The sequence below is a fragment of the Semicossyphus pulcher genome, unplaced genomic scaffold (genome assembly GCF_022749685.1).
Source record: "Semicossyphus pulcher isolate SPU_LCO1_2020_fin unplaced genomic scaffold, fSemPul1.0.p SCAF_22, whole genome shotgun sequence".
In the NCBI taxonomy this organism is placed as follows: Eukaryota; Metazoa; Chordata; class Actinopteri; order Labriformes; family Labridae; genus Semicossyphus; species Semicossyphus pulcher.
In genome coordinates, this window is record NW_027211696.1 from 15,153,887 (window position 1) to 15,179,539 (window position 25,653).

The 25,653-nt window shown below is 41.5% G+C and overlaps 1 protein-coding gene across 2 annotated transcripts in view; it reads left to right on the forward strand.

Annotated features, from left to right (window-relative positions):
* fibcd1b (fibrinogen C domain containing 1b) overlaps positions 1 to 25,653 on the forward strand; it is a 143,679-nt gene that overhangs the window by 12,864 nt on the left and 105,162 nt on the right. Inside the window, exon 2 of one of the 2 annotated variants that reach the window (XM_069673629.1) lies at positions 20,050 to 20,133. The exons of the other annotated variant lie outside the window; for it this stretch is intronic. Within the exon in view, the coding sequence (XP_069529730.1) occupies positions 20,050 to 20,133 (84 nt within the window). The remainder of the gene's footprint in view (positions 1 to 20,049; positions 20,134 to 25,653) is intronic. 2 annotated transcript variants of the gene reach the window in all.

Below are 25,653 nucleotides of genomic sequence, written 5' to 3' on the forward strand. Positions count from 1 at the left end.
AATCTGGCAGACTGTGTGCCATTATTCAGATGTGCTGAGGGAAAGTGGCACATTTGAATAAATGAGGACTTGTAGGACTCACTCCTGTGGCTTGTTGTTATTCCAAAAACCCTGTCTTTAAATTATTCAAACATTAAATCAATCAAAAAATATGTAGGAGATGGATTGATGTTGAAAAAATGCCATTCTTATATCTTTGGGAAGAAACATTTCATTGTTCTCGGCCCATTAAAATTAAAATCCGACTTATCAAAACTGTGAGAAGTAGCTCCGTCATACACCAGCTGGCATGTGTATTTCATTAGCAGAGAAGGAAAACATCATGTTTTCTGCATGTTTCAACTAGCATCTCATTTCTGAGCGGCTTCTGAACCCCCGGCTACGGCTGCAGTACACATTCTCATATTTACTACATTTGGTTTGTCCTGTTTCCTCTGGTGGAATTCTGCACCTCTCGGCAATACCCAAGTCTGAATGAGATTGGATATGGAAATGTGGAGTACAGCAGACCTGTACTTTCTGCTGATGTTGTGGAACTTGGCAGCATGAAGAACAGGAGATATTCCTCAGAGAAACAAACACTCTCACATACAGACACCTCTGTGCTAGCGGATGCACACAACAAGACGCTTGTACATACTCTTCTGTTTATGTAGTAGGCTCCATTACGAAAAAGCGGTTAAAGGGTACATATTTAGGTTGTACGGATTTCTAACATGAAAAAATCAGGCAAGAACTACCTCATGAACTACTTAAAAATCTTGTACTTTCTCTAATCTTCTTTAATTAATGTGTATTTAATATTATAAAAGAAAGAGACAAAAAGAGCAAACTGTCGTTACTGCAGCTAGCTTACTGTAGCGGCTAAGCTAGCAGCTCTGAGGTTGCGGGCGAGTTAGATAAATGCTAATGTTAGCATACTGACATTCACAATGTCATTACTAACAACAAGATTAAAGTTTAATTTTTATTATGATAACTGACTAAGTTGAGTGAGTTAGCATGCTAACATTTGCTAATTAGCACTGCACACAAAGCACAGTGGACACTCAGTGGAATATCATTACTTTTGAGGCTATTTGGTCATTTTCAAATTGAACTGACGATGGCAAACGTTTCACACAAATCTTTGAACAAAATCTCCCATCTAGCTGCTAAGATATTTTAGCTCGGACAAAAGTTGTTGACTTACCGTACAGTTGATATTTACCTTCCTAAAGCTTCTTTGAAGGCTGTATCTTTCAATACATGCCAGTTGCGTCACAGCGGTGCGTCGAAGGCTGTCCTATTTCGAAAGCACCGTCAGATGCAGCCAACAAATGCGTCCTCCTTTTCCCGGGCCACGAAGGATCCATCGGGTGCATCTTTCACAGCCCTAGTAACCCAAGATTCATTGTGCGCTAATTCAAACAAGATGGTGGACTCTTAAATGGCCAAGGAATAAACTTTTAAATGTACAAGTTTTTGGTTTCAACTCAATCGACTTGGTAGCGACCGCATCAGGTCAATGTGTGCTTTTGTGGGCAATGTGTTACAAGGCGGATGACAACGTGTTTGAAAGCACGTGCGCGCTCCGGACATAGGTGAGGACAGCGGACGAGCAGCGGAGGACCAGCCCCGCCTACTCCCAGAACAAAGTATCCAGAGCCGTATAGAGAGAGAGTCGCGTCAGTGGAGGTCCAATATGCTCCGCCATTGCGATGTCGCAACTCACTCTCCCTACGGCTGTGAAAGTACCGTCGGCCGTGTCTAGGGCTGACCCCGGTGGTCAGCCCAAAATAACGAAAGGGGCCTCGAAACAAATTATCTTTAGAATAGGTTAAGTCACTTGATGTTGGTTATGATAGCTAGTTAGCCCGCTAGCTACCTGTTGCTAGTGGACAGGAGCGGCGCTTGCGGACACAAGGTTAGAGCAGGAACAGCTGGTGGCGCAAACAGGAAATCCTCCATACACCAGACCATCTCATTTCAGTTCGCCCTTAGCTTTAGCGGTCTACACAGGCTATGAATGACTCATCCTCCACAGACCGCGTCCTTTGAAGGATGCAGCCCCCGCATTGAGAAACAGCTTTTGTCTGATGTTGATAGATGGAAAGAAAGATACTTTATTGATCCCGAGGGAAATTTAGGCATCAAGTAGCTTACAAGACATATGAAATCACACATCTGTCAACCCCACCCCCCCTTAAGCCTGTAAGTAAATAATAAAATTAGTGAAAACAATAAAAAATAAAGGCTATTAAAATGACAACTATACACTGCAACATGGAGTATTGGCTGTATGGAGGTAGTACAAATTTAAACAATAGGCGGTTGTACGAGTTGTACAATCTGTCCCTGTACCCCAGTATTTGTCAGGCTTTTAATGTCAATGTTTGGTTGAGATTGTGTCAGAAGGGTGTTTATCAAACTCTTTAGAATTGCTAAAGATTAGTTCTGTTGTATTTCATTGCGGTTGCTTCTGCCACTTCCCAAAAACTATTTCCCAAAACCCTGCAGTGTTCAGTGACTTGGCTTTCTGTCCGCAGTACAGTCCGGTTGCTGCAATTGGATCTGTACAAGACAATGGAATCCAATAAATCACAAATGGTCCAAAACAGAAGTTTAAATCTCTCAACACTATCCAATAATGGAAGACAGGCCGACCAGATTTGTACTTGCTCTCTTTTGAAGGTATCTCGCTGTCGGAAATCCCAAACACTTCTGTCAAACTGCTGTGTTCTCCAAGCCTATACAGTGTATCTGAAAAAGGGAAAAAGGTGAAGTGAAGTGTCTCTATCATTTATTAAAACCAAGGTGCAGCCCGTCTAGTTCCAGTGTTCACATTTCACTTTTATCTATTCATTTTTTACATACTTGTTCCAAAAATGTGGGCATCAGATTAGATGTGGAGGAGCTTAGAAACGTTCAAGTGCCAGTAAGCCTTGGCTCAGGCCAGGCTGTGTTGTCGAGTTTCCATACAGTTGAATATAGAATAGACTATAACTAGATTTGTAGGGATTTTGGTATTATTTGTTCCAGACATATCAAGGAAGCATAATAAATTGTATTAAATCACAATAGTCATAACTGTGCTGTTCATTGCTTGTGTTTATTTGTGCTGTTACATTATTTGTCCTCCATCTGTGCATTCTGGATGATTCTTTGGCTGGCGAGATGTTACGTAAAATCTTGTGGATGCACACTGAGCGCAGGAGATAAAATGTATCCGAAAAAACAGTGTCTGTCTACACAGTACACAGCCTTACTTTCATCTCGACTTTCCGTTGGAAATCTTAAGAGGATATTTCCTGGCTGGGTTGTCAGATAATCAGGTACTTGTAAGTTGCAGTATAAGTTAGTCTGGTGTTGCGAAAGCTCTCATCGAGCCTGGCAGCACGGCACAGCCTCAGCCATTTGTCTGCCACCTTCAGTCAAATCTTCCTCACTGATGCAATGACTAATGGATGAAGTTTACAAGAGATGGGGATTGACTAGAGATAGTGTGAGAACAACGAGAGAAATAGCAGACCTTGGAGAAACTTGCAAAAGTGAACCAAAAAAAACCGACCTGTCTCTGAGCTGTCAGAGAGTTTGTGACTTGACAGAAACAGTAATTGTCAAATCATCACTGTCAAATCTTAAATAGTCCTTCAGCTTTACTTAACTTCATACAGTGTCTTTATTTAATCCACCCTGCATGTTACACTTTCTCTCAGCCTCACTTGGGGAATGGAAGCTGGCAGGCCCCTCGCAGGCGTCCGTAATGTGCTAACATAAGAAATCAATCAGGTTCACAGTAATTCTACAGCCCCTCTGCTCGCATTGATTTATTGCAAATGTGTTGAAGATGAAGAGAGAAACTCTTTAGCACCGTGGGGCAGGGTGGTCAAGGGGAGTAGATATAGGAGAGACGGATGAAGGAATGATGACAGGTTCGGAATGAGAGGTGAGGGGGAGGAGCGAGCGAAGGGGGAAGGGTCTTGGTTGGCTGACCTTTGTTTTTGGAGGCTGACAATATTCACCTCGGGGGTCATTGGACTGTCTATCATCAGCCAGAAGCTGGCAGAGAAAATGATGATAATGTAATTTCTATTTTTAGATGGCTGTGATGGGTTTGCTGTGTGCTGTGGTTTTTCCATGACAGCTGGTGTCAGCCTGTAGCCGGAGGGGTCAGGGGTCTCACAGAGATAGTGCTGGCTTAGATTCCAACCTCACGCCATCAGGAGACAAACATAAACATAATTAAAGCTGCTAGGGGCATTGAGTTGGGTCCAAGCAGGTTGGAAGCATGTAGATGTTTGTTTCTTGTTTAATTTACAAGAAGTAAAACTCTTGATATTCTTTTAAATAGTTTAAAGTTGTAGGTATTTTTGGTGTTATTAGGTCTATTGTTTTTACGGAAGTATTTAAAAAGCAGACCTGTGATTGATACATCATTGGCAAGCATGACTTGGCCATCATTTGATTTAGTGGATATAATTTAAAGAAAATTAAGAAAAACAAAATTGTAATTTTTTTTTATAGAAGAAGAACAATAGAGTAAAAATGTAGACAACTTGAGTGATTGAAATAATTAGAAAATGTGTTCTGAGCCATCTCATTTAGGAGATAACTGCGAAAACGTTAGCTTGATTGTTATAGCGCCACATTTAGGTCAATGAGTCTTTTTATGAGCCTCGTGGTAGAAAATTACAACCAAACTTCCAAATTTGGTGAGTTTAGGTCTTTTGCTACAAAAACAACATAGCTCCCACAGTGAGTGACATATCTTATGCCATGTTCCAGACAACTGGGAACTCGTGAACTTCCAAGTAGACATTTCCCACCACAGAGCGTTCCAGGTGCACGACGCCAAACGTAAATAAAAAACATGGCTGACCGTGACAAAGTGATGTTTCTTTCTTTCAGAGATTAGTCATAGTAACCAGCTACCTTATCACATGAGCGACATTTCTTACAAACATTTTCATGCATGTGTTACTATATGATAGTAGTAGTTAATTCAATTAAATGCAGCCAAATATCTATTGTGTTGCTTTTCAGTTGATAGTTTACCGTTAACGATGTGCCTCTCCATGGGTGCGGCCATTGTTGTGCGACGTCAGAAGTTTTATTCACGTGAAGTCGGGGTCGATGAATCTGCTCAAAGTTCACAAGTAGAAACTCCGACTTTGAATGACGCTTTAGAGCATTTTTTCTAGTCAGTCGGCTCGATTTCCGAGTCGTCTTGAACGCAGCATTAGACCCCAACCTACTCCATTGCATTTTTGTGTTGTAACTTTCCCATGTCGTGCATCGAGACAACGTTTAATTAAATTTGTGTTTTAAAGTGTGTGGTTCAGCTTTGGTGTCATAAACAACTTTAAAATCAGACTTTACTTAAGCACGTGTTGCACTGCTTATACAGTTTAAGAGCTGTGAATTGACAAAAAACCTGGTAATTCGATACGTATCACGATAAAAGGGTTACGATTCAATGTTTTGCTGCATATTGAAATTTTCAGGAAAACAGTTTTTGTATATAACACATATATTTATATACCACTTAAAACTTTGATTGGCTGAATCTTAAAATTAGGGCTTTGGTTTTGGCAACAATCTGGTGAAAAGAAATGCATCACCATAGAGGGGTTACGATTCTGTATATTTCAATATGTTGTGATACTCTAAGCAAGAGGATATATCGATTTTCTTTAATCTAGTTTCAAGAAAGTCTTTTTTTATGAACTATTAATTTAAAATCAATGCTGTATTTTTTTAGAATAGTCACAGTATCACAAAACCTAATATGATTCTCAAGTATTGATATTTTCTTACACCTCTAGTTAAAATGTGGCACCTTTTTTTTTTCTTTTTAAACTGAATTATTCCATTTAAAAGTGGGAATTTATACCTATTGCATTTTGTAATGGCTTTTTGACTGTTGTTTCTGATTTTGACTCACTTTCAATCCTAACGGTTTTTTAAAAAAAAACAAATTATATTGCCGTTGCCTCTCAATTATGACTCAGAGCAATTTCATATTTCATGCTCACACAGCTCAGGGGGGATATCTGGAGGGATGCCGCGCAAGTAAATTTTGTTTTCTATTTTATTCGTCTCGAGAGTGAAAGGCTTGTTTATCCGTTTTAGAGAAGATGACTGTAGACAGAGTAAGCAAAGGGCTGAATTGTAGCTGGGTGTATTTATATCGTGGCCGCACACTTAGAGGCACCGAAGGGGGCTGATGGACACGGGGATTGAAGTGGATTACTGAGATAGGACAGCACTACAGAGAGAATGAAATCTTATGTTTATATTAGGCGTTCATGAAATACATGAGTGGCAAAACATACGTCTCACTCAGGCCATATGCAGCTCAGCTGAGGGGGCTGAGGGCCTCTCTCTCTGCGGGGGCCGCGAGGCTGATTGAAGGGGTTAAAGAGGAGATTAAAGTGATAATGTACATCTCTAATCCTCAGCACTTTCAGAGGGCAAAGAGGCGAAAACCGCCTCCAACCACAGAGCCAGACACGATGGTGCCTCACTAGCCATCAGGGTCAGCAATCACCATGGCAACAGATTATTCAGAATAATTATGTGCCATATGTGCCGTGTCACAATTAGAAGTTGGCCGTGAGCTGGGTCACGGGTCAAACGTTGATCACAGTATCGGGGGTGGCGAACGTAACCCCCAACACTATTTATTAGAATAACGTTCAGCTTGCTTATCTAATCTGTCACATGAGCCACAGTCACACAACCTGCTCCCACCTCGGAGCAGATATTCAGAGATCTGATGCTACCAGCTGCTTCACTTTGTCGCAGTGACTTCCTCTAAATGCCACCACATACTGTGCGCATTGAGTCTACAACAGGGCCTGTTTTTCAATAATAGATCTAACAAAATGAAAATCTGGGAAAGAATAAAATGGATTTATGATTTCAATCAGAATACTAAGCTTCTTGAATCGACTTTTCGGCTGAGTAGAAGGAAAAGGAAATGACTGTGCGAGTAGAGGGCGCAATAATGAGCCAAAAGAGGCTTGAGGAAGAGGGGGGAAAAACTTTTGTGGTTTGTTCTCACGACCAAGCCTTCCATTAGGAGTCCAGACGTTTTAACTCATCACTGCAGCTCTCCCGCAGGAGTTATCCAATGAATGCTTCATTTCCCATAAAGCTGTGTTCACACTAGTACCCTGGGAAAAGCAGCAACAAGGTGCAAAGTGGTTTATCCATTATAGTGGATCATTTATTCCGTCACTTTGGCCCATGTGAGAAAAGTCATTTGGAGTGAGATATCTCTCTTAGCTTTAGAGCAGAAATCCCTCAAAATAGATTCATTTAAAGTTATTGGCCTGAATAATATCCAGCGAGACAGCTGCTATAATCTATTTTCCTCTTCACAACTTAGCACTTATTACTTATTTTCATATCATAGACACATGGTGCAATCTGCATCAAAACATCCTCAAGTCACCCACTGCAATCTCTATTCAGATTGAGTCTGCCTTCTGACTGTAGATTTGGAAGGAAACGTTCGGGGATCCCTGGGGAAGTGCGAAACGTGACAGCTAAACCAGTTTTTTAAAACACTCACGATACCCGGGGCTTATTACTGGGAGCTGTCAGGCTGTGTGAGATGCACAGTGACACTACCTTTCTCTGATCAAATTTGTCACATCATGCCAGGCAGGATCACAGGGTGGAGGCACCCCCGACACGTTTAGGAAAAAGCTGGGATGTGTTCAGACACATCAGCCACTTAAACACCAATTAAGCCCCATGCACTACTTACATCTGTGCTCTATTAGATTGTCACCCATCACTATTAAGCGACTCTCAAAGCCCTGTGGTATTCGGGGGAAAATAATTACATTCTTTCCGCGTCATAATTACTTCCTTGAAAGCGCCTCTTTCGAACGCTAACAAAGCGAGCTCTTGCTTTAACTCTGACTCCCCGTTTCCCTCTCCCGAAGCTCTGCGGTTCCCATCTCTGGTCTGCGTCGTCTCTGGAGACACTAATGAAATGGTTTAATCTCTTAACTCCAGAGGACTTGCCAGCATAGCACTGCATTAGTAAGTTAAGTTCTTGTGTTTATTCATTTTAAAGTTTCCACTTTAAAATGGACCCAATATGTTAACCATCATCTTTAGCTGTTGCTTTATGACTCAATAAGATGTGTTCCACACAACCCAAATATGTATTTCTCTATGGACCACATCTCCCAAGAACATACCTCCCTTGAACAAATCACAACGTTAATTTACTTTACCATGTGGGTATAAAACCCCCTGCGTCTTGTACGTTTAATCAATGCCATGGAGCACAGAGGAACAAAGACTTAAGTCTTGATGTGTATGGGGCTGCTAGCAACAATTCAGAGGAGAGGGATTTTGGTGTTTAATCTTTCCATCTGTAAAAAGGACCCGACACACCAAAAATAGCTCTGGATTCAGCATTTGAAAAGGTAGGAGCTAGCTAGGCTAACGTAACTTTCTATTGCACTTTGTGTCTGATAAGACAAGGCTCTGGCTTTAAATATTAAGTTAAATAACAGGAAGAGCTAACATAGTAGGAGCTTGCTAGGCTAACATAACTTTCTATCGCACATTGTGGCTGGTAAGACAAGTTTCTGGTTTAAGAAATTGATGTAAGTGTTAGCTGAAGCAAAGACACTATTCATCTATAATAAGTGTAGGCCTATGTGGTTTTAAAGTATCACAACAGGTCAGTATGCTTGTTTAGTTGACGGTGGTTATGCTAAAGGGCTAAAGATTGTGTTGAAGCTAGCTCCTTTGGCAGTTAGATTCCACTGTGTGGTTGATTTGTTCATTAAAGATGCTAGCAAAGCAACACAGGACAGAAAATAAGCCCAGGAGAAATGTCAGACCTCTGTGTTTACCTGGATCTGTAAATGCTGCAGTTAAGGCTCAAACTAAATAACAGAAATAAACAAGTTTGCTGGTTTCCCTTTGCAATATTTTCAAAAACTGTATGGTTTTCTTTGCAACCTGTCCACTCTTTAGTGACTGTTGTTGTTGTTAGCGGAAAGCCACATCGAGTAGCCAATAGGAACTCACACTAAGATTCGTTTTGCTGATGTTTAATGCTAAAAAATATAGTATATTTTCCACCCTTACTTATTTACCTACACATTGTGCCAGGTTGGTGTGAGAAACTTTTCAATGACGTGTGCCTGAGTTATTATCTAGTTCCGCTTGGGTAAACATATTGGATGGCTTGTCTTGTTTGTTACTTCCAGAGCGTGACTGATGTTGAGCAGTAGCTAACCGCGCTCAACTGGTCTATTTATGCAGTCACTCTATTTTGATTTAGTCCTCGCCTTCTTCACAGTGTTCATTTGGATTACATTTTCTTTGACATTGCCTTACTGCATTCATGGAGAAAATGACAGTTCTGGCAGTTCTTTTTATAAACAGCCGCAGCGAGCCACCGCTCCTGCTCTCATATTTGCCACCTCCTGAGCCAGACTATTGACTTAAAATCTTAGCTTTTCAGAATAAAGTATACCTCCACTTTACATCTCTCTCCTTCATTTATACTGTATTTAAAGCTGTCAGTTATTTTCTTATATGGACAATAGTGTTAAAAGAAATTATAGTGCTTTATACTAGGGTACAATTTGAAGTCCATTAACTGTGATCGTGTGCTACATTGTTTTTCCCAGCCTGTTGAATTGCAGACCGAGAGAGATCTGGACAACATTAGATTGCATTGCATTACCAATGCTTATGAAATGTGAAACCATGTATCTTAACACCTTTAACAAGATTTTTTGCCACCAGAACTCATTAAATTCATCAGGAGTTTCTGAGTAACGGCACAAAAAGGGAGGGTCGGAGTAAAATCACTTTACAACAGTTCAGTATGACTCGAAATCCGGCAGGTACAGTAATTAGATTTACCTTCGCTGAGTTAGTAGAAAAAAAGGTTAGCTGAGTTTCTCGGGCCAGATTTGTAACAGCTCATTATCAGTTTTTTGACAGTTTTGTGAACTAAAAATAAGAGACTGTGAAATGAAGTCTTCATCCAGCATGCATCTTGTATTTGCAGGCGCCAGGAACCTAATTTCACACTCTTTTTCAAACGAATAGTTTCCACTTTGGTGACTTTATATTTGTCTTCGCGTTGAAATAAAAGGAGTGCATGGTTTCTCATAGCTGTCTTTTATTTTTCTTATGGCAGCTGCGGAAGTTTCTTATGCATAATACCCCGTCTCTTTTGTACTGTCGATTTTATTTTGAAAAATCGCAAGCGAATGCCTATCTGAGAGTCTTTCTCCTCATAATTTCAAACCAAACATTTACTCACACTGAAACATCTCATATTCAACAAGTAGCACAATTTCATAAACACATCTCTGCCTCTTGAAAAGGCATCAAACCCCCACACTCTGCATCAAGAGGCCCTTCCACAGGCACCCGTATACCCCCTATTCTGCAGTATCTCCTGCACTCATTGACCATTCCTTTCAAAGTGTTATTTTGCACAGAAATTTAGAATGCTTCCATTATAGTGGAGGCCCTATTGAGAAAATTGCTTTTGTATTTACGAGTAGTGCCACTGCTAGTAGTAGTAGCACTACACTGTACTTTTTTTCTGAGTGCTAATCTGACTCCAGTCAAAAACAATGCTGTCGCTTTAAGGGAAGTCAGGTATGGAAGAATTAAGCGGGAAAAATGGCTTCCCTTTTATCTTAATGAACAGAACCTTGTTAGAGTATCCGGTCTCCATTTTCTATTTCATGCTCCATCTTTCCCCGCATTGAGAGCACACAGAAGTGAGATATTGCACTCGACAGGTTGAGGGAACTGCTGTTTTTGCTTTTGATACCACAAACTTGGGTGTATGATAGGAAAGTTCAGTCCGTATAAAAACCCACGACCTTACAAGGCCAATATCCACTGCGGCACGACCTCCCCTCGGGGAGAGAGCGAACACGCAGCACTTACCACCCGATAGCACTCAACCAGCACATCCTTTAGTCACGCACTAGCCACACACATACGCACACTCACATGGACTCATACAAATTCATGCAGTTTTTCATCCAAATGAAGTACGGCACATGCATGCGCAAACACATATTGACAAACAGTGTGAGTAAAGGAGCAAACAGCACATTTGTCTTGCACCATCAGCATCAAAATCAGATCTGTTTCTCAAGGTCAAGCTATGAGATGTAGGGTTTCCCCTCGCGTGCAAACACAGTAACAGGCTCTGACATAGTCAAAGAGATGGATGGACGGACACATAGAGACACACACGTGGAGGCCAACCTGATGTGCTACTCAAGCTACAACCATAAGTCATCCTCTGAGTTAGCTGTAGCATGAGGTGTAGACACCACTATCCATAACATGCATGTATTATTTATGAGTGCCTATATGGTTTGCAAGTGCCGATGTATGCAAATGTATACATTAAAGAGAGGCGGCTCTTCATTTCTGCCGGTTAAGAGGAAGTGTCTGCCTTCTTATCACACCGCTGTTAAAATAGCAAGGCTGCGGGGCGGAGATCCATCTTGTCTTTTAATGGCATGTCTGTAAGAGTGTGTGTGTGTGTGTGTGGCATATAAGTGTTTTTGTGTGTAGGTATGTGTGCTTGTGTGATTGTGCCAGTGCACTTAGCTGTGCTTGCAACTGCAATCAGGACTGTAAGTGGCCTGCAATTTCAAAAAGAGAAATTGAAGTGGGGGGCCGGGAAGGAGGTAGAAAGAGATGTAAAAGCCTGTGAAGTTAAAATGGGAAGCATCCATGATGAGCATCATTTTGATTATTCCTGACAAAGGTAGAGGGAATAGCATCATAATTACCTCCTTGCTATTTCACGTAAGAATGAGTGTGTTTCTTTCGAAAAAGATACTTCTGTGTTTGTGTGTGTCACAGCAGCAAGATACAAGGTGGTCGTTCTCTTCTTAAAGTCCCTCGCAGAGCAATAAGAATGTTTTTACTGCCACAGAAGTGCAGCTTTTGCCTTCATAACCTCTCATTAAAATACATCTTTCCTGGACGTGTGTGCGCTGAGGCGTCCTGATGAGTCCTTTGGCATTTTTTCCAGTCGTACTCAGATCCTCCTTACTTGGCTTGTGTCTCACACATGAAAGTTTAATTCAAGTCAAGACAAGTCAAGTTTATTTGTTTAGCCCGATATCATATTCACTGCCTCAATGGGTTATATGAGCCCACAACAGTGCAGTTCCTGACTCAGCCAATGTCTTTAAAGTCTGACTAGAAAATGAAAGGGCAAAAGGAATGGGGGAAAACATCAGAACAGTTTGAGGACTTTTCTAATAATGACTGAAGTCTGAAGAAAGCAGACAGTTCATTTATCTTAAAGCCAAAGTTGTCTATCAGACATTTTTACCGCAGTTTTTATTTTTATTCATGAACAAATAATAAAAACACTGAATAAAGCAGAATCATGTTTAATATCAATGTCTTACCAAAGCTCTTCTGTTGACACAGCACTTCTGGGAAGCTGCCGCTAACGTTAGCTAAGCTTGATTCGAGGAGTTGTCGTCTTCATTGTTCCTGCAGTATTTAACAGGAGCCAAATTATCTGGCGAGGTGTTCTGCTTTGATAAACAAATGGACGTGGCAATTAAACCCGTAAAAATACTAAATAAAGGAATTTAACGTGGAAAATAACGGTCGTTCAGAAGGAGCTGTGAGCCGGGCTGCTGCTAGCGTTAGCGCTGTCTCGAGAAGCCTGGCTTTGGGAATGTCAGGATTTCCCTCTTCTTCACAGGGTTTTAACGGGAGCCGAACTATCCGCAGATATCCTCTTTAGAACAACAACACACCGTTATTAAACCTGTTGAAACACTTAATAAAACAATTTTTCGGGAAATTAGTGTTTCTCCAGCACTCCTTAGCGGATACAGGATGTCTGATTAGGGTTTTTTTTAGCCCTCCTAATCACACGCTAGCTGCCGCTAACTTCCTTATAGCCAATTTACGTATTTTTTTCTCCTCTCTCAGAGGACATCGGCTCTCTTAAAAAGCAGCTCAGCTGCTTTGCAGTGCGAAGTGGGCGTGAACGTCAGCGTGTACTTCACTCACTTGCTAGCTAAAAACTGCTGACTAACTGGCTGTTTTGGCTGTTCGTGCTGTGTCAAAGAATGTTTCTACTGTCCAAATATCTCCATCATTAATGATTAAAAGTTTAACAATATGTAAATGAGATTTTTAAATGTCTACATGAGTGGACTAGTGTCATATCCAGGCTCTAATGTATTAACATCAGATAAGCTAGCATGAGCATGAGCAGTATCAGATCATCTGCGTCCTGAGAAAAGAGAGGTAACAATATATGCCATAACACCCGTGTGAAATTGAAAGCACTCTTTCAATCTTCCCGTTTCACTTCACGCTCACAAAGCAGCCGTCCTGACCTCACAGTGATTGTGTGCTTTATAACAGCCGCCGCGGTGACACGTTCCTGAATTCCAGCGTGTGCGCGCGCCTCAGGGACGCCGGGCGACAGACTCACTCTCTGTGTGTGTGGCCGATTGCAGAGTGAGCGCCAAGGACAAGCAGTGGAGGGTAGAGCGGGTGATTTGTCTCTTAGGATTGAACTCATCTCCCTGGTCTCCCGCAGGCTTCTCCTCCCTTCTCTTCGCTCTCTGCGTGCTGTCTTATTTTGAAGGTGAAGAGCATTTCTCTCTGCGTTTGCGTGCATCCGTTTTGGCTGATGCAGCTGATTGGGTTCTGTGAATTTATACAGTTCTGGATGTACTCGAGGACACAACTTCACACAGAAGACTCAAATATAGATATGCTACGAAAGTGAGAAAACTAAATCTGTGAGGTTTTTTCTTTGGGCTATGTAGCGTAGCTGAGGTCTTTATATAAATACAGAGCCTCGTCCTGTATTTTTCGTAAACACTGGATGCTATCCAAATTAGCCAACCCTATAATTTAAGCCACAAACAGTTAGCATTTGCTCACTTACTCTGCTGTTACATGTTGATGTGTTTGCTTATTCTCTTTTGGCCAGAGGGCAGAATTTGAAAGTAAAATCAATCAATCAGCAAAGAGAAAAAAATTAACTCAATGTAGGAGCTGAAAACAGCCTGATAAGAACCAACTCTTCCCAAGTATTTCCACTCTGTATATCCAAAAAGCATCTAGAAAGTACATTTAAAAAATGGAAGTATAAATATAATAGTCCTGAGAGGATCTGCTGTTAAAGGATGACTCCTATTACCTCACGCTCTTAGTACTGCTACCAAATCACAGCAGCGTCCCTCCCGGTACCCCTGTAACCATTATTTATGTGCCAGTGGCCAAGTAATCCAAAGAAAAATGTGTCCAGCAGTGTCATCCGCCATCAGCTGCACAGGGACTATACTTCCTTTGATGTCTGTAAAAGCTGCCGTGCCCATCACATCCACAATGCACTGCCTGTCCTCTAAAACACACAGGCCCAAATCTCTGTGGTCTGCAGAACACAATATAGACACTGGCAAGATAAACACCTCTCTCATCATATTCTGCTGCCCATGAGACAAACCTCTGCCAATGGTTTTTTGAGTTGTATTCGGTGTCATCAAAGAGGACGCTGTGGTTTTAACCTCCTCCTTTATATTTTGTCCAAACTGTGTGGTCCTAAATGTGTGCGACAGAAGTTAAATGAAGATTTTGTTCAATATTTTTTTCCTTTTTTGTAAAGGTTAGCGAGATACTGTAATCATAGGTACATGATTACTGCAGAATCTAAGGGAGAGGCCTAAATGTTGAAGGCATAAATGAAGAGCACATTGGCTGAAAAAAAAAAGCCTTGAAACCATCTGTTATCATTCGATGAAGCTTCGTATTAATTCATATAAACAGAAAGTTGATTATCAGTGCAGATAACAGTCCTGCCAAAGATGTCGTCTCTCAACTCCAACTCCATTCTTGTGTTGGTGCTAGTCAGACTGTTAGTAACAACCAAGGCACAGAAAATTAAGATCCCTTATCTGTCCAAATATGCTGCCTGTACCAGATGACCAGACATATGGGCAATAGGTTTGAAGATTAATGGGTAAATGACTGATATTAGTGACCACTGGTATGAGATTGGGGCTTAAAAATGTGATGGCAGTGTTGACAGAAATCATCAACCAATCTCATCCTACCCTTGATGTACATATAACCATAAAACTGCTCTTTTGCCATATTCAGTGTAAAAAATCTTGACTAAATGGTTAAACAGAAACTCTCCAAAATTATACAAAAACTCTTAGAAATGTAAGAAAAATGTTAAGAAGCAACTCTAAAGGAGCATATTGTACATACTGACAAGTTACCTCTGAAAAGGGGTTATGTTAAAGATCAAGTAGCTAATGCTTTGCTAGAACTTCTTATTTCTATATGTGAATTTGCAGACCACTTTGTGATACCTGTGGAGTAGCTTAGCATAATTTACATTCCAAAAAAGCTCTGTCCCTTTAAGTAACCCCGCCCCTACAAGCCCGCTTTCTTCTGATTGGCCAGTTCTCCGAAGCCTGCTGAGGCTGCACTTTGTGACGGCCCTCATACAGCCTCTGCCTGAAACGACTCAGTCAGCTCTGTCCCTTTAAGAAACCCTGCCCCTACCAGCCCGCTTTCTTCTGATTGGCCAGCTCTCCGAAGCCTGCTGAGGCTGCACTTTGTGACGGCCCTCATACAGCCTCTGCCTGAAATGACTCAGTCAGCTCTGTCCCTTTAAGAAACCCCGCCCCTACCAGCCCGCTTTCTTCTGATTGGCCAGCTCTCCTGACGTCACAAAGTGCAGCGTGTAGAAAAAACTGTGTGAAACCTGGCGTTCACAGCAGCCTGCAGACTGAGCTGAGAAGCCTGGGGATTACTCCAACATACTTTTACCAACAGATTTGAAACTTCACCCACGTTTAATCTGGACATCCAACATTGTAACACTATATATATGTCGTAAAATGTGAAACAGCATAATACCCCCTCTTTAATGAACCATTACAGATTAACTGCTTACTGGCATTTTGATTACATACTGTGCAGTCAATATCAGTTACTGCTTTTGTGAGTCCTCAGATGAAGAAGCCCATCATTTGATTTAACATACATGTAGGTGATTACTTTTTTTTCGGGGGGACGCATCATTAGTTAAAGTCATTATATTGTACTTTCTTAGTTCATGAATAATGTACCAGCAACTTAAAGACATTAAGATTTTAATTAAGAAATTCATAGGAACACTCGTTCTTTATGCACTTTTCAAATAACTTTGTGTACCTGTTATTATTCCACCTGAATATTATAACTACATTACAATCATCTCCTTTGAATTTAACTTGTGTTCTACAAAGCACCTCATTTCCTGGGCGCAGAAATTATGTCATTGACATGTCTAGGTTGAGTGCTGTTCATGCAATGTCAGCATTACATAAATCCTCCAGTGACTTGTTGAGGATTTATAGATGTTCCATCATTTATATTGATGGCTGTTAATTTCTAATTGGCAGGCGGGAAATCCTCATCATTTATTCTGTCACAGCTCTGTTCATTCATCTATTTACTCATTACGACAGAACTTGCTTTTGCTTTTATTCTGGTTCCCGCTCCCCCCCCTTTTCACTCCTTTTTCCGTCTTTCTCCCGGTCGTGTTCCCCTTTTTTTTCCGTCTGCAAGTCCTGTTAAACGATCAGTAAGCCTACAAGTGAATATATGCAAAGCCTCTTCCACTCCAACGGCTTAGAGAGCAGTAGGTTTAAATACACCTTGCTCAAGTCCCTGTCACACGCACACACTCACCCATACAGCTATTCACACACATACGTAAAGGTTTACAGCACATACAACTCAAATGTTCTTGTGCCCATGCGAACACATGGATACACTAGTTAAAAAAGAGCGCACGTACACATGCACTCACACCCAGGAATGGTCTGAGCCCTTCCTGTCTTCTAAGACGTGCCCCATCAGATAGGATTCTGCGTGTAAGGTCCAACCAATAAAAAGCCCAAATATTCTATTAAGTGTAAATCCTCTCCGCTGGTGGAGCTTGTGGAGTCAGATTAGGAGTAGACAAACACTGCCAAGCAGTCATGCCCGCACCGGGACCGCCGCCAACAAGAAGCCCCACAGATATTGGCATGTCAGGGACGGTGCGTGTGTGCATGTTTGTGTGTTCAGGCAGCAAAGAACCCCAATGTGAGCATTAGCAGGCAGGGGGATGAACAAACTAAAGCTCTGATACGTGCTGCTCAGGGTAATAGGAGGACTGTGTCAGGGATCTGAGTGGGCTGCAGCTGCTGCACACAACCTTTGTACTGTGTGTGTGTGTGTGTGTGTGTGTGTGTGTTCATTTGTATGCACATTTTTCTTGTTGCAGACTCGCACCTGTGAACCTGTGCAAATGCAAAAAAAAAAGCATTTCTAGTGGGTTTTTAACATTCAAATTCCCTCCAATTTACTGTGTAGTTGTTGGTTTGTTTAGCCGCTTCACTGTGGAGTCTGTGTTTATTTAGCAGTGGTCGCTCTGTAGCTCCTCTGTGTACTGCCAGCGCAGACAGCTGCAATGTTTTAGGCAGAACAGACATAGATTTCTATCGCTGACCCTAAGGCTGCTCATTAGAATTCAGCACACCTCTCTCAGATCTCCCACCAACCACCCCCCCTTGTACTTTTTCTCTTGCTACCTTCTTTATTCCCCCTCTCTCTCTCGCTCGCTTTCTACGCATTGGGAGAGAATGCTTAGAGCAAAAGGGTGAACTATTGGTCAGCCATCATAACAATGACTGTGTGAGCTGCATACACAGCAATTCACTGACAACTGACACAAAGACGAGCAATGCTACACAAGTTGCATGGACGTACACACACTTACAGGGACGTGCCTGCAATATTTTTATCCCTGCCACTTTTTTATATATAGCAACATGGAATGAAATGACTGAAGTGTGAAAGGTGTCGGTCAAAGCTGCTGAAATCACACAGAATTATTCCAAGCATCAAACTCGTCCTACACATTTACTGTAGAGCTGCACGTGAGCTGCTCTCATTAGCCCCACGTGGGCTGCTGATTTTCCCTTAAAAGCTCAGAAAAATTAATGTAATACTACCACCAAGCACCAAACAGGATTCTGACAAAATTGCAAGCTAGGTAAAAAAAGAAAAGAAAGAAGAAGCTATAAGTAGCTTTTGTTTTTTAAAATAATTGTTAGAGATCAAACAGGTGTAAAACGAAAGTGAATTGTCTGTTTTTCAGTCCCCTAGTGGTTACAAATGTATCAATGCTTCTTTAAAGTAGTAGGCAGCTTGGTCTGTGGCCTCAAACTTCAAAATATGACTAGATCTAGATTCCAGTTCTCTGCGGTCAAGCTAGAAATAATAATGCCATATGAGGTAAGACAAAATCAAGCTTTGAGTTTAGCAGTGACAAATTCCACATGAGCAAACATTCTACATTTTAAACTCTTTTGGACATGCAACAATCATGCACCTGTGTTTAATGTATCAAAGATTTGCAGTTTTGTAATATTTTGGCATCAAAACTACTTGGTTAGGTTTATGAACCAAAACTACTTGGTAAGATTTACGTACTAAAACTAGTTGGTTAGGTTTACGTACCAAAACTACTTGGTAAGATTTACGTACTTAAACTAGTTGGTTAGGTTTACATACCAAAACTGCTTGGTTACGTACCAAAACGACTTGGTTAGGTTTACCTACTAAAGCTACTTTGTTTAGCTTGCAGACCAAAACGACTTGCTTAGTTTTACGTACTAAAACTACTTGGTTAGGTTTACGTACCAAAGCTGCATGGTTAAGTTTACGTACCAAAGCTGCATGGTTAGGTTTACGTACCAAAATTGCATGGTTAAGTTTACGTACCAAAACTGCTTGGTAAGATTTACGTACCAAAACTGCTTGGTAAGATTTACGTACCAAAATTGCTTGGTTAAGTTTATGTTCCAAAGCTGCTTGGTTAGGTTTACGTACCGAAACGGTATGGTTAGGTGTAGGTAAAAGATGATGGTTTGGGTTTAATTAGGTACTAACGCCAGTACTAAATGACTGCGCTTCTTTTTAATTAATGTATGTTAATTTAAACTAACGCACCGTATATGACGTGACAAATGTAGGCTACGAAATAATGTGCAGTAACATAACTTCTCTTCAAAGTCAACCTGTAACGCTGGAGGGGTACATACACAGCCTTATTTTGACGCCATTTATCACGCTGCTGAATTTAAACTCAAAAGTGAGAGGGCTGAATATTCAAATTCTGTCTTATACTGTACATTCACACCAACATAAGCTTTTGACAGGATAGAGAGCAAATTCAGATAGATTAGTTTTTTAAGTAGGCAGTTGTGTATGCGTGTGTGCCCACGTGTGTGTGCTTTAGTGCTGGTGTTATTGTCTCAGGCTAATTGAGCAATTCCACAGTGGGAGCAGCAGTGTTTAAGGTCACGCAACGACGTGCTTTCCTGGAGCAGTTAGAAAGCCCCCACTCTCATAATTACTCTGCTTTTATCTGTGCAGCTGCAGCCACAACTACTCCCAAACAAATTCACATACAAGCCTACAGCTGCACATATATAATCAAGCATATAATGTTCCGATATTATAAGCAAACACCCACAGTCACCTGCATATATGAATGCTTACTTCCACACACGTGCTGTACCCACTCTCATTCAGTGAAATATTCTTTTTCCTTTTCATGTAGAGTTGGAAGACATCTGAGAAGATGCTTTGAGCTTGTCATTCACTATTGAATACCTTGAGATGCACACATGCCAGATATATCTATGTCATTGAGCATGTATGTGCGTAGGTGGTTGTACTTTATCCACACCAGCGTTATTTATCTCCTAACAATACGATCCAATTTTATCTGCAATTTGCAAAATGGCTGAGAAAACGTGCTGCACCCAGTCCTTTGATTTTTCGGTTATTTAAGCAAACATCAAAATCCTTTTGTCTCTCTGTGCGTATTTGTGCATGCATGCATACTAGTGTGTGTTTGTGCCCATGTGCCTGCATGCTTGATTGCACATGTGACTTGAACAAACGCCAACACTGGTGGCCCTGTCTGTTTGTCCCATGCAGACGTTCTGTGAGTGTGTGCCCAGCTCCTCGCAGCTCAAACATCGCTGGTCAGACTCAGAAACTGCCAGGGAGACTCCGGCCAAGGTAAGGCCCTGTCACCGCAACGTACTTTATACACACACAGGAACTAAGCATGCGTACACACACATGCTTTTGTTTCACGGTTTATATTAGGATTACATCACATATGTTCTGGCACTTTACAGCAGTGGTTCCCAACCTGGGGTCCAGGCCCCCTTTAGGGAGGTGCCAAAGATCGCTGGGGGTGCGCGAGTCATTGTCTGCACTGTGATTGTCGAGATTAGATTTGCACAAGCTCTTACTTGATAATTAAAGTCTGTTCAACTATTAAAAAAATACATTCATTCATACATACACACATGTATGCACACAGATATTTGACATTCATACATGCATGCAGAAATGCCTACATCCACATATTTAAATATAATTAATAGGGGTGTATTTTACAATAACTAAAGAAAACTGATAAAGTAAAATGACAAAGAACTAAAGGCTGAGGTTGGTGTCAATTTTTGCCAATAAAGATTTGGAATGAATCACTTAATTGTTTTGGTGTATGTGCTAGGGAGGCTCAGCCTTTCTTAGATACAACATTGGGAACCACTGCTCTACAGGATGAGTGTGTCATACAGTCAAAATAAAAATGATTCGAAAAGAATATTTTACAAGAATTAATATCGTATCTTTTAAAAAAAAATTTTTTTTTACAGTTTTGCAAATTTTGACAGATTTTAGGAATACCATCTATCGATTTCTTCACAATTAGTAACCTACTTCTCCTACAAATCACAGTGGAGCTTACCTTACAATTATTTGCATTATTGATTATTCTGGTCTATATCTCATAAATGGTCAAAGAAAATACTCAGAAATGTCCATCAAATTTTTTCAAAGCCCAAAGTAAAAATGGCTTATTTGAAATGTGAAGATTTTCTGGTGCGTGCCAGAGACTAAAACCAGTAATTTATAGAATAAAAGCCAAATGAGTTACTGATTTGGGCTGCACCGTGGTGCCGTGGTTAGCGCCGTCGCCTCACAGCTAAAAGGTTCCTGGTTCGGGTTTGGACGTAGAGGGCATTCTTTGCATGTGTGCATGTATTCCTGCCTCCACAGTCCAAAGACATGCTCGTTAGGTTAATTGGTGACCCTAGGATTGCCCGTGAATGTGAGCTTGAAAGGTCGTCTATCTCTATGTGTCAGCCCTGTGATCAGTCCAGGGTGTACCCCGGCTCTTGACTAATGACAGCTGGGATTGGCTCCAGCCCCCAGGCGACCATGAACAGGATAAACAGTATAGATAATGGATGGATGGATGGTTACTGATTTCTAAAATTCTTGCTTATAATTTTCTGTCCATCATCTAATCCATAAATTGACTAATTTGTTAGCTCTTGATTAGAACAATGTTGTAGGTTAGTAGATTCCAGCAAACATTGAACATGAATAGTGGATGAATGAATCTGATAAAAAGCAGTGTCATGTATTTCGAAGCCATGTCCTCCCCACCACCTTCCTTCTAGCAAAAAAACAGGCATGAGTAGTGACTCGCTCACCTGCAGAGAGGATTAGATATCATTGCTGACGATTTTCATCACAATCTGTTTTTTTTCCTCGCTGCTTTGGTGATGGCAGTGCGAAGGATTATTGCATATTACACATCACATTTTGCCACGAGCAGCAGCAGCAATGGCACAACTTCAGCTCAAGTACCCAAATGCACGAGAATTAGACGGGATTAGGCCCTGCAGATTCTTTGAACTGAGCCGAGTGATCGTGACTCGCCAGGAAAAAGGAAGCTTGATTGCGTGGTAGAATTTGGGAAGAAGATACGGGTTGAATACTGATGGGAAAATGTGATGCAAGCTGAAGGTGAATGAGAAATCCGTTAGTCTTGGAATGCATGCTTTTAACAATGTTTGTGTCTTTGTATGTGCGTGATTTGGGTAGCACCAACATGAATTCTTCATCTATATATGCAGACATCATCAGCATATGCGTGTATATATATATTTGTATATGAAAGGGAGAGAGAAGTTGAGGTTAAGAGAGCGCTTGCAAGACTCCTGCTGCTTTCCTGCTCGTCTAATGAGCAGACAAAGCCTTTCGTCCAAGAACTGTCTGCCAATGTTACTGCGTAGGAGGACATCATTTTCATAGAGGAATTCTCTCTCTTAGCATCTCCTTTTCTATCCATCCATCAGAATTCCCTCGTCGCCCTCTCAAATCCCATGGTGTGGTATGAGTGGAGACAGGAGAGGATCTGAGAGTCAGCCACTAATTACAGAGTGGGCTCCTGCTGCGAGATTGAGAGACTCATTTAGAAAGGAAAAAAAACAGTTAAGAGGTTGCTCGCGTCTCGTTCTCAGTGCAGCTGAGGGGATGGTGTGTTCCGGTGAGATGTGGAAAAGGTTGCTGTTGTGTTACATTTTTATTGACCATCGAAAAAACAACTACTGCAGCAGTAAAACCTCCGCTCCTCACTGTCATGCTGAGTTTTTCTGCCTTCCCTTCAGTCTCTCTCACCACATGTCAGCCTGACCTCAGAAATAAACTAGAACGGAATTGTCCTCAGCTTTTCACCAGGCCAGTACCACAGTACAATTAGATTATGGTGAATTTTTCTTGTAAGTCAATTTGGAACCCCTACAAAGTTTTTCTGTCTTTCAACTTTCAGGTTCAGGCTGAAATTGTAGTTCCAATTTGTTCCTTATGCCTTTTATATGCTTTAAAAAACATAATGTGCATGGTCTTTAGAAAGACTAAAGTACCCGCTTATATATAGACATTTTTGCAACAGCTTAGATTTTACAAATCTTGGTGAGCTTTTAACAGCAGCTCCCCTTCAACATGCAAAAGTTAGCAGCTGGTAAGCTAGCAGGCAGCTAGCCTCCCTACTACTTAAAACTGTTAAAGGTTCAACGGAGCTAAAGTTCTGCTGCCAGGCTAACACTCTGTCCTAACATTAAACTAGCACCAATCACATCACATTGTCACAGGACACGGTGACAGCGGTCTTTCTGTGAGCAGCGGTTTGCCTTGTCTAGTGCTACAGCACTATGAACTACCAAGCAGCTAGCATGCCATTTCCCTCTTCCCGAACACAAACTTTAACTGGTATAACAAAGCTAGCCAACACTGCGCTAACATTAAGTCCTAACAGCCAGCTAGCCTCCAACTATAATGTAACATATAGTTAGGACACGCTATAAGCAACACTTGTGTGTGCAGTGGTTAACCTAATCACCAGAGATTGAGGACATAACGTTAGCTCGGTTAGTATTTGAACTAGCAGACATGCATCTCCTTCCTCTCTATTCAAACCTTTAACGGTTCAAAAGAGCTAACTGCTGGCAAGCTAACACTTTGGCCTAACATTAAACTAGCACCAATCACATTCAGTCATGACACTATGACAGCAGTCTTTGTGTGAGCAGTGATTTGCCTTACCTAACACTACAGAAGCCATAACAGCTGGTGTAGCACTATGAGCTACCAGGTAGCTAGCAAGGCATTTCCTTCCTCCTTGACTCAACTTTCACTGGTTCAACAAAGCTAACCGTCGCTGCGCTTACATTAGGTCCTAACAGCCGGCGAGCATCGAACTATAACGTAACATTCAGTTAGGACACGCTATAAGCAACCCTTGTGTGCATTGGTTAACTTAATCATCAGAGAAATAATGTTAGCTAGGTTAGAATGTGAGCTAGCAGACATGCATCACCTTCCTCTCTATTACCTCAAACCTTTAATGGTTCAGAGCTAACTGCTACCAGGCTAACACTTTGTCCCAACATTAAATTGGCACCAATCACATCACATTCAGTCAGGACACTGTGACTACGGTCTTTGTATGAGCAGCGGTTTGCCTCATCTAACGTTGCAGAAGCCATAAGGTTAGCTGGTTTAGCACCACTAGCTAGCAGGCAGTTAGCAAGGCATTTCCTTCCTCCCTAACTCAACTTTCTCCCTGTTAAAGAAAGCTAACCGTTGCTACGCTTACATTAGGTCCTAACAGCAAGCTAATATTCAACTATATCATACAGTTAGGACATGCTAACAGCAGCCCTGATGTGTGCAGTTGTTTGTGTAATCAGCAGAATATGAGGGAATAACGTTAGCTATTCAACTAGCAGGCAGTCAGCAAGTCGTCTTTCCTCTCTATTCCTTTAAAGCGCTTCAGAACAGTTAATCGCCATGGCGTTAACACCATATCCTACCAGTATCCTACTCCATCTGTTTCTTTAACATAACTGTTGCTAATAAGAACAAACTAACACAAAACGCCTCCAAAATAATTAACGTCCCCGCCCCCAGCCTCTCAGACCTCCACAGCAAAGCCATCACACACGGAGCACACATATTGCACATGACCCCGGACACCCCTTCAATTCATCCTTTACACTGCTTCCATCAGGTCGCAGATACAGGACTCTGGCCTGTTAAAGGGCACGCTGTGGCAGGAGTTTTGTTCCCTCTGCCATAGCATCATTAAACAACAACACCTGGCAACTGAAGGGAGGGAAAATGCTCTTATGTGTCATGTTGTTACGTTATGTTCCTTTTGTACTTGGTATTTCTGTAATCTATGTGTCTGAGATGCACTGCACAGACTGTGACAACTAATTTCCTGGAAAGGACAATAATCTAATCTGATCTAATCTAAATGGTATACGATTATCGTGTTGCGTTCAGTTACGGCAGCCCCTGTTTGTGCAGTGGTTTGTGCTTATAACTTCAGCTTAGTTTCTGTTTTAAGCTGGAGAGAGCTCATCCGTTGTTGACAAGGTCATGAACTTTACTGACTTCAAAACCCCAATAATATTCAATTTGTTAGATTTTATCAAACGTTGAGACAAGAAAAGGGACGACTAAAACAGGTCCCGTTTTATGACCACCTCGCACCAAACGAGAGATGACAGGAGCAGTGCAAGCAAATGTCTCATGAATTTACTCCACTATTTAAAAGTTGTCTGCAGCAGTGAAATCACTTGAAATGTCACTTGCTGCAAGGCTGGCATTCATCAGAAAAAACTTAAGACCTTGAGGTTTAAAAGGTCAACATCTTTGTACGTCATTATGCGTCTGTTATCTTTTAGCCGCAGAACGTTTCATTACAAAAATGAAATGTGAATTTTCCAGTGTGAAGATGTCTGTCAGCTCTTCCTGTGTGCCGCTGTCAGCATAACCTGGGCCATCGTAGATCTCCTCCACGTTAAGTTAACAATCAGTGTGCTGGCAATGAATATTTAGTGCAGTGCCCATGATGGCTTCCTCTGATGTCTTGGCCCGCTGGCGATGGAGCTCAGTGAAACTGTTCTAATGTTACATTGCAGCCATTCCGCAGTGTGAGGCCATTATACACATTATGTGCAGCACAGACACCCTTGCACACACACACACAGCCTAGTCTAGTCACACACTAACAATCACTCAGCTGCACCTGCACTCAAACAGAGACACACACACACACAGGGTTGGGAAACACACACACAAAAAAAACTGTTTGACATGCAAAGAGACTTCTTAGTGCAGTCAGGGCCTACACGTCGAGTTAGAGCGAGGAGACAAAAATTGTTCCGT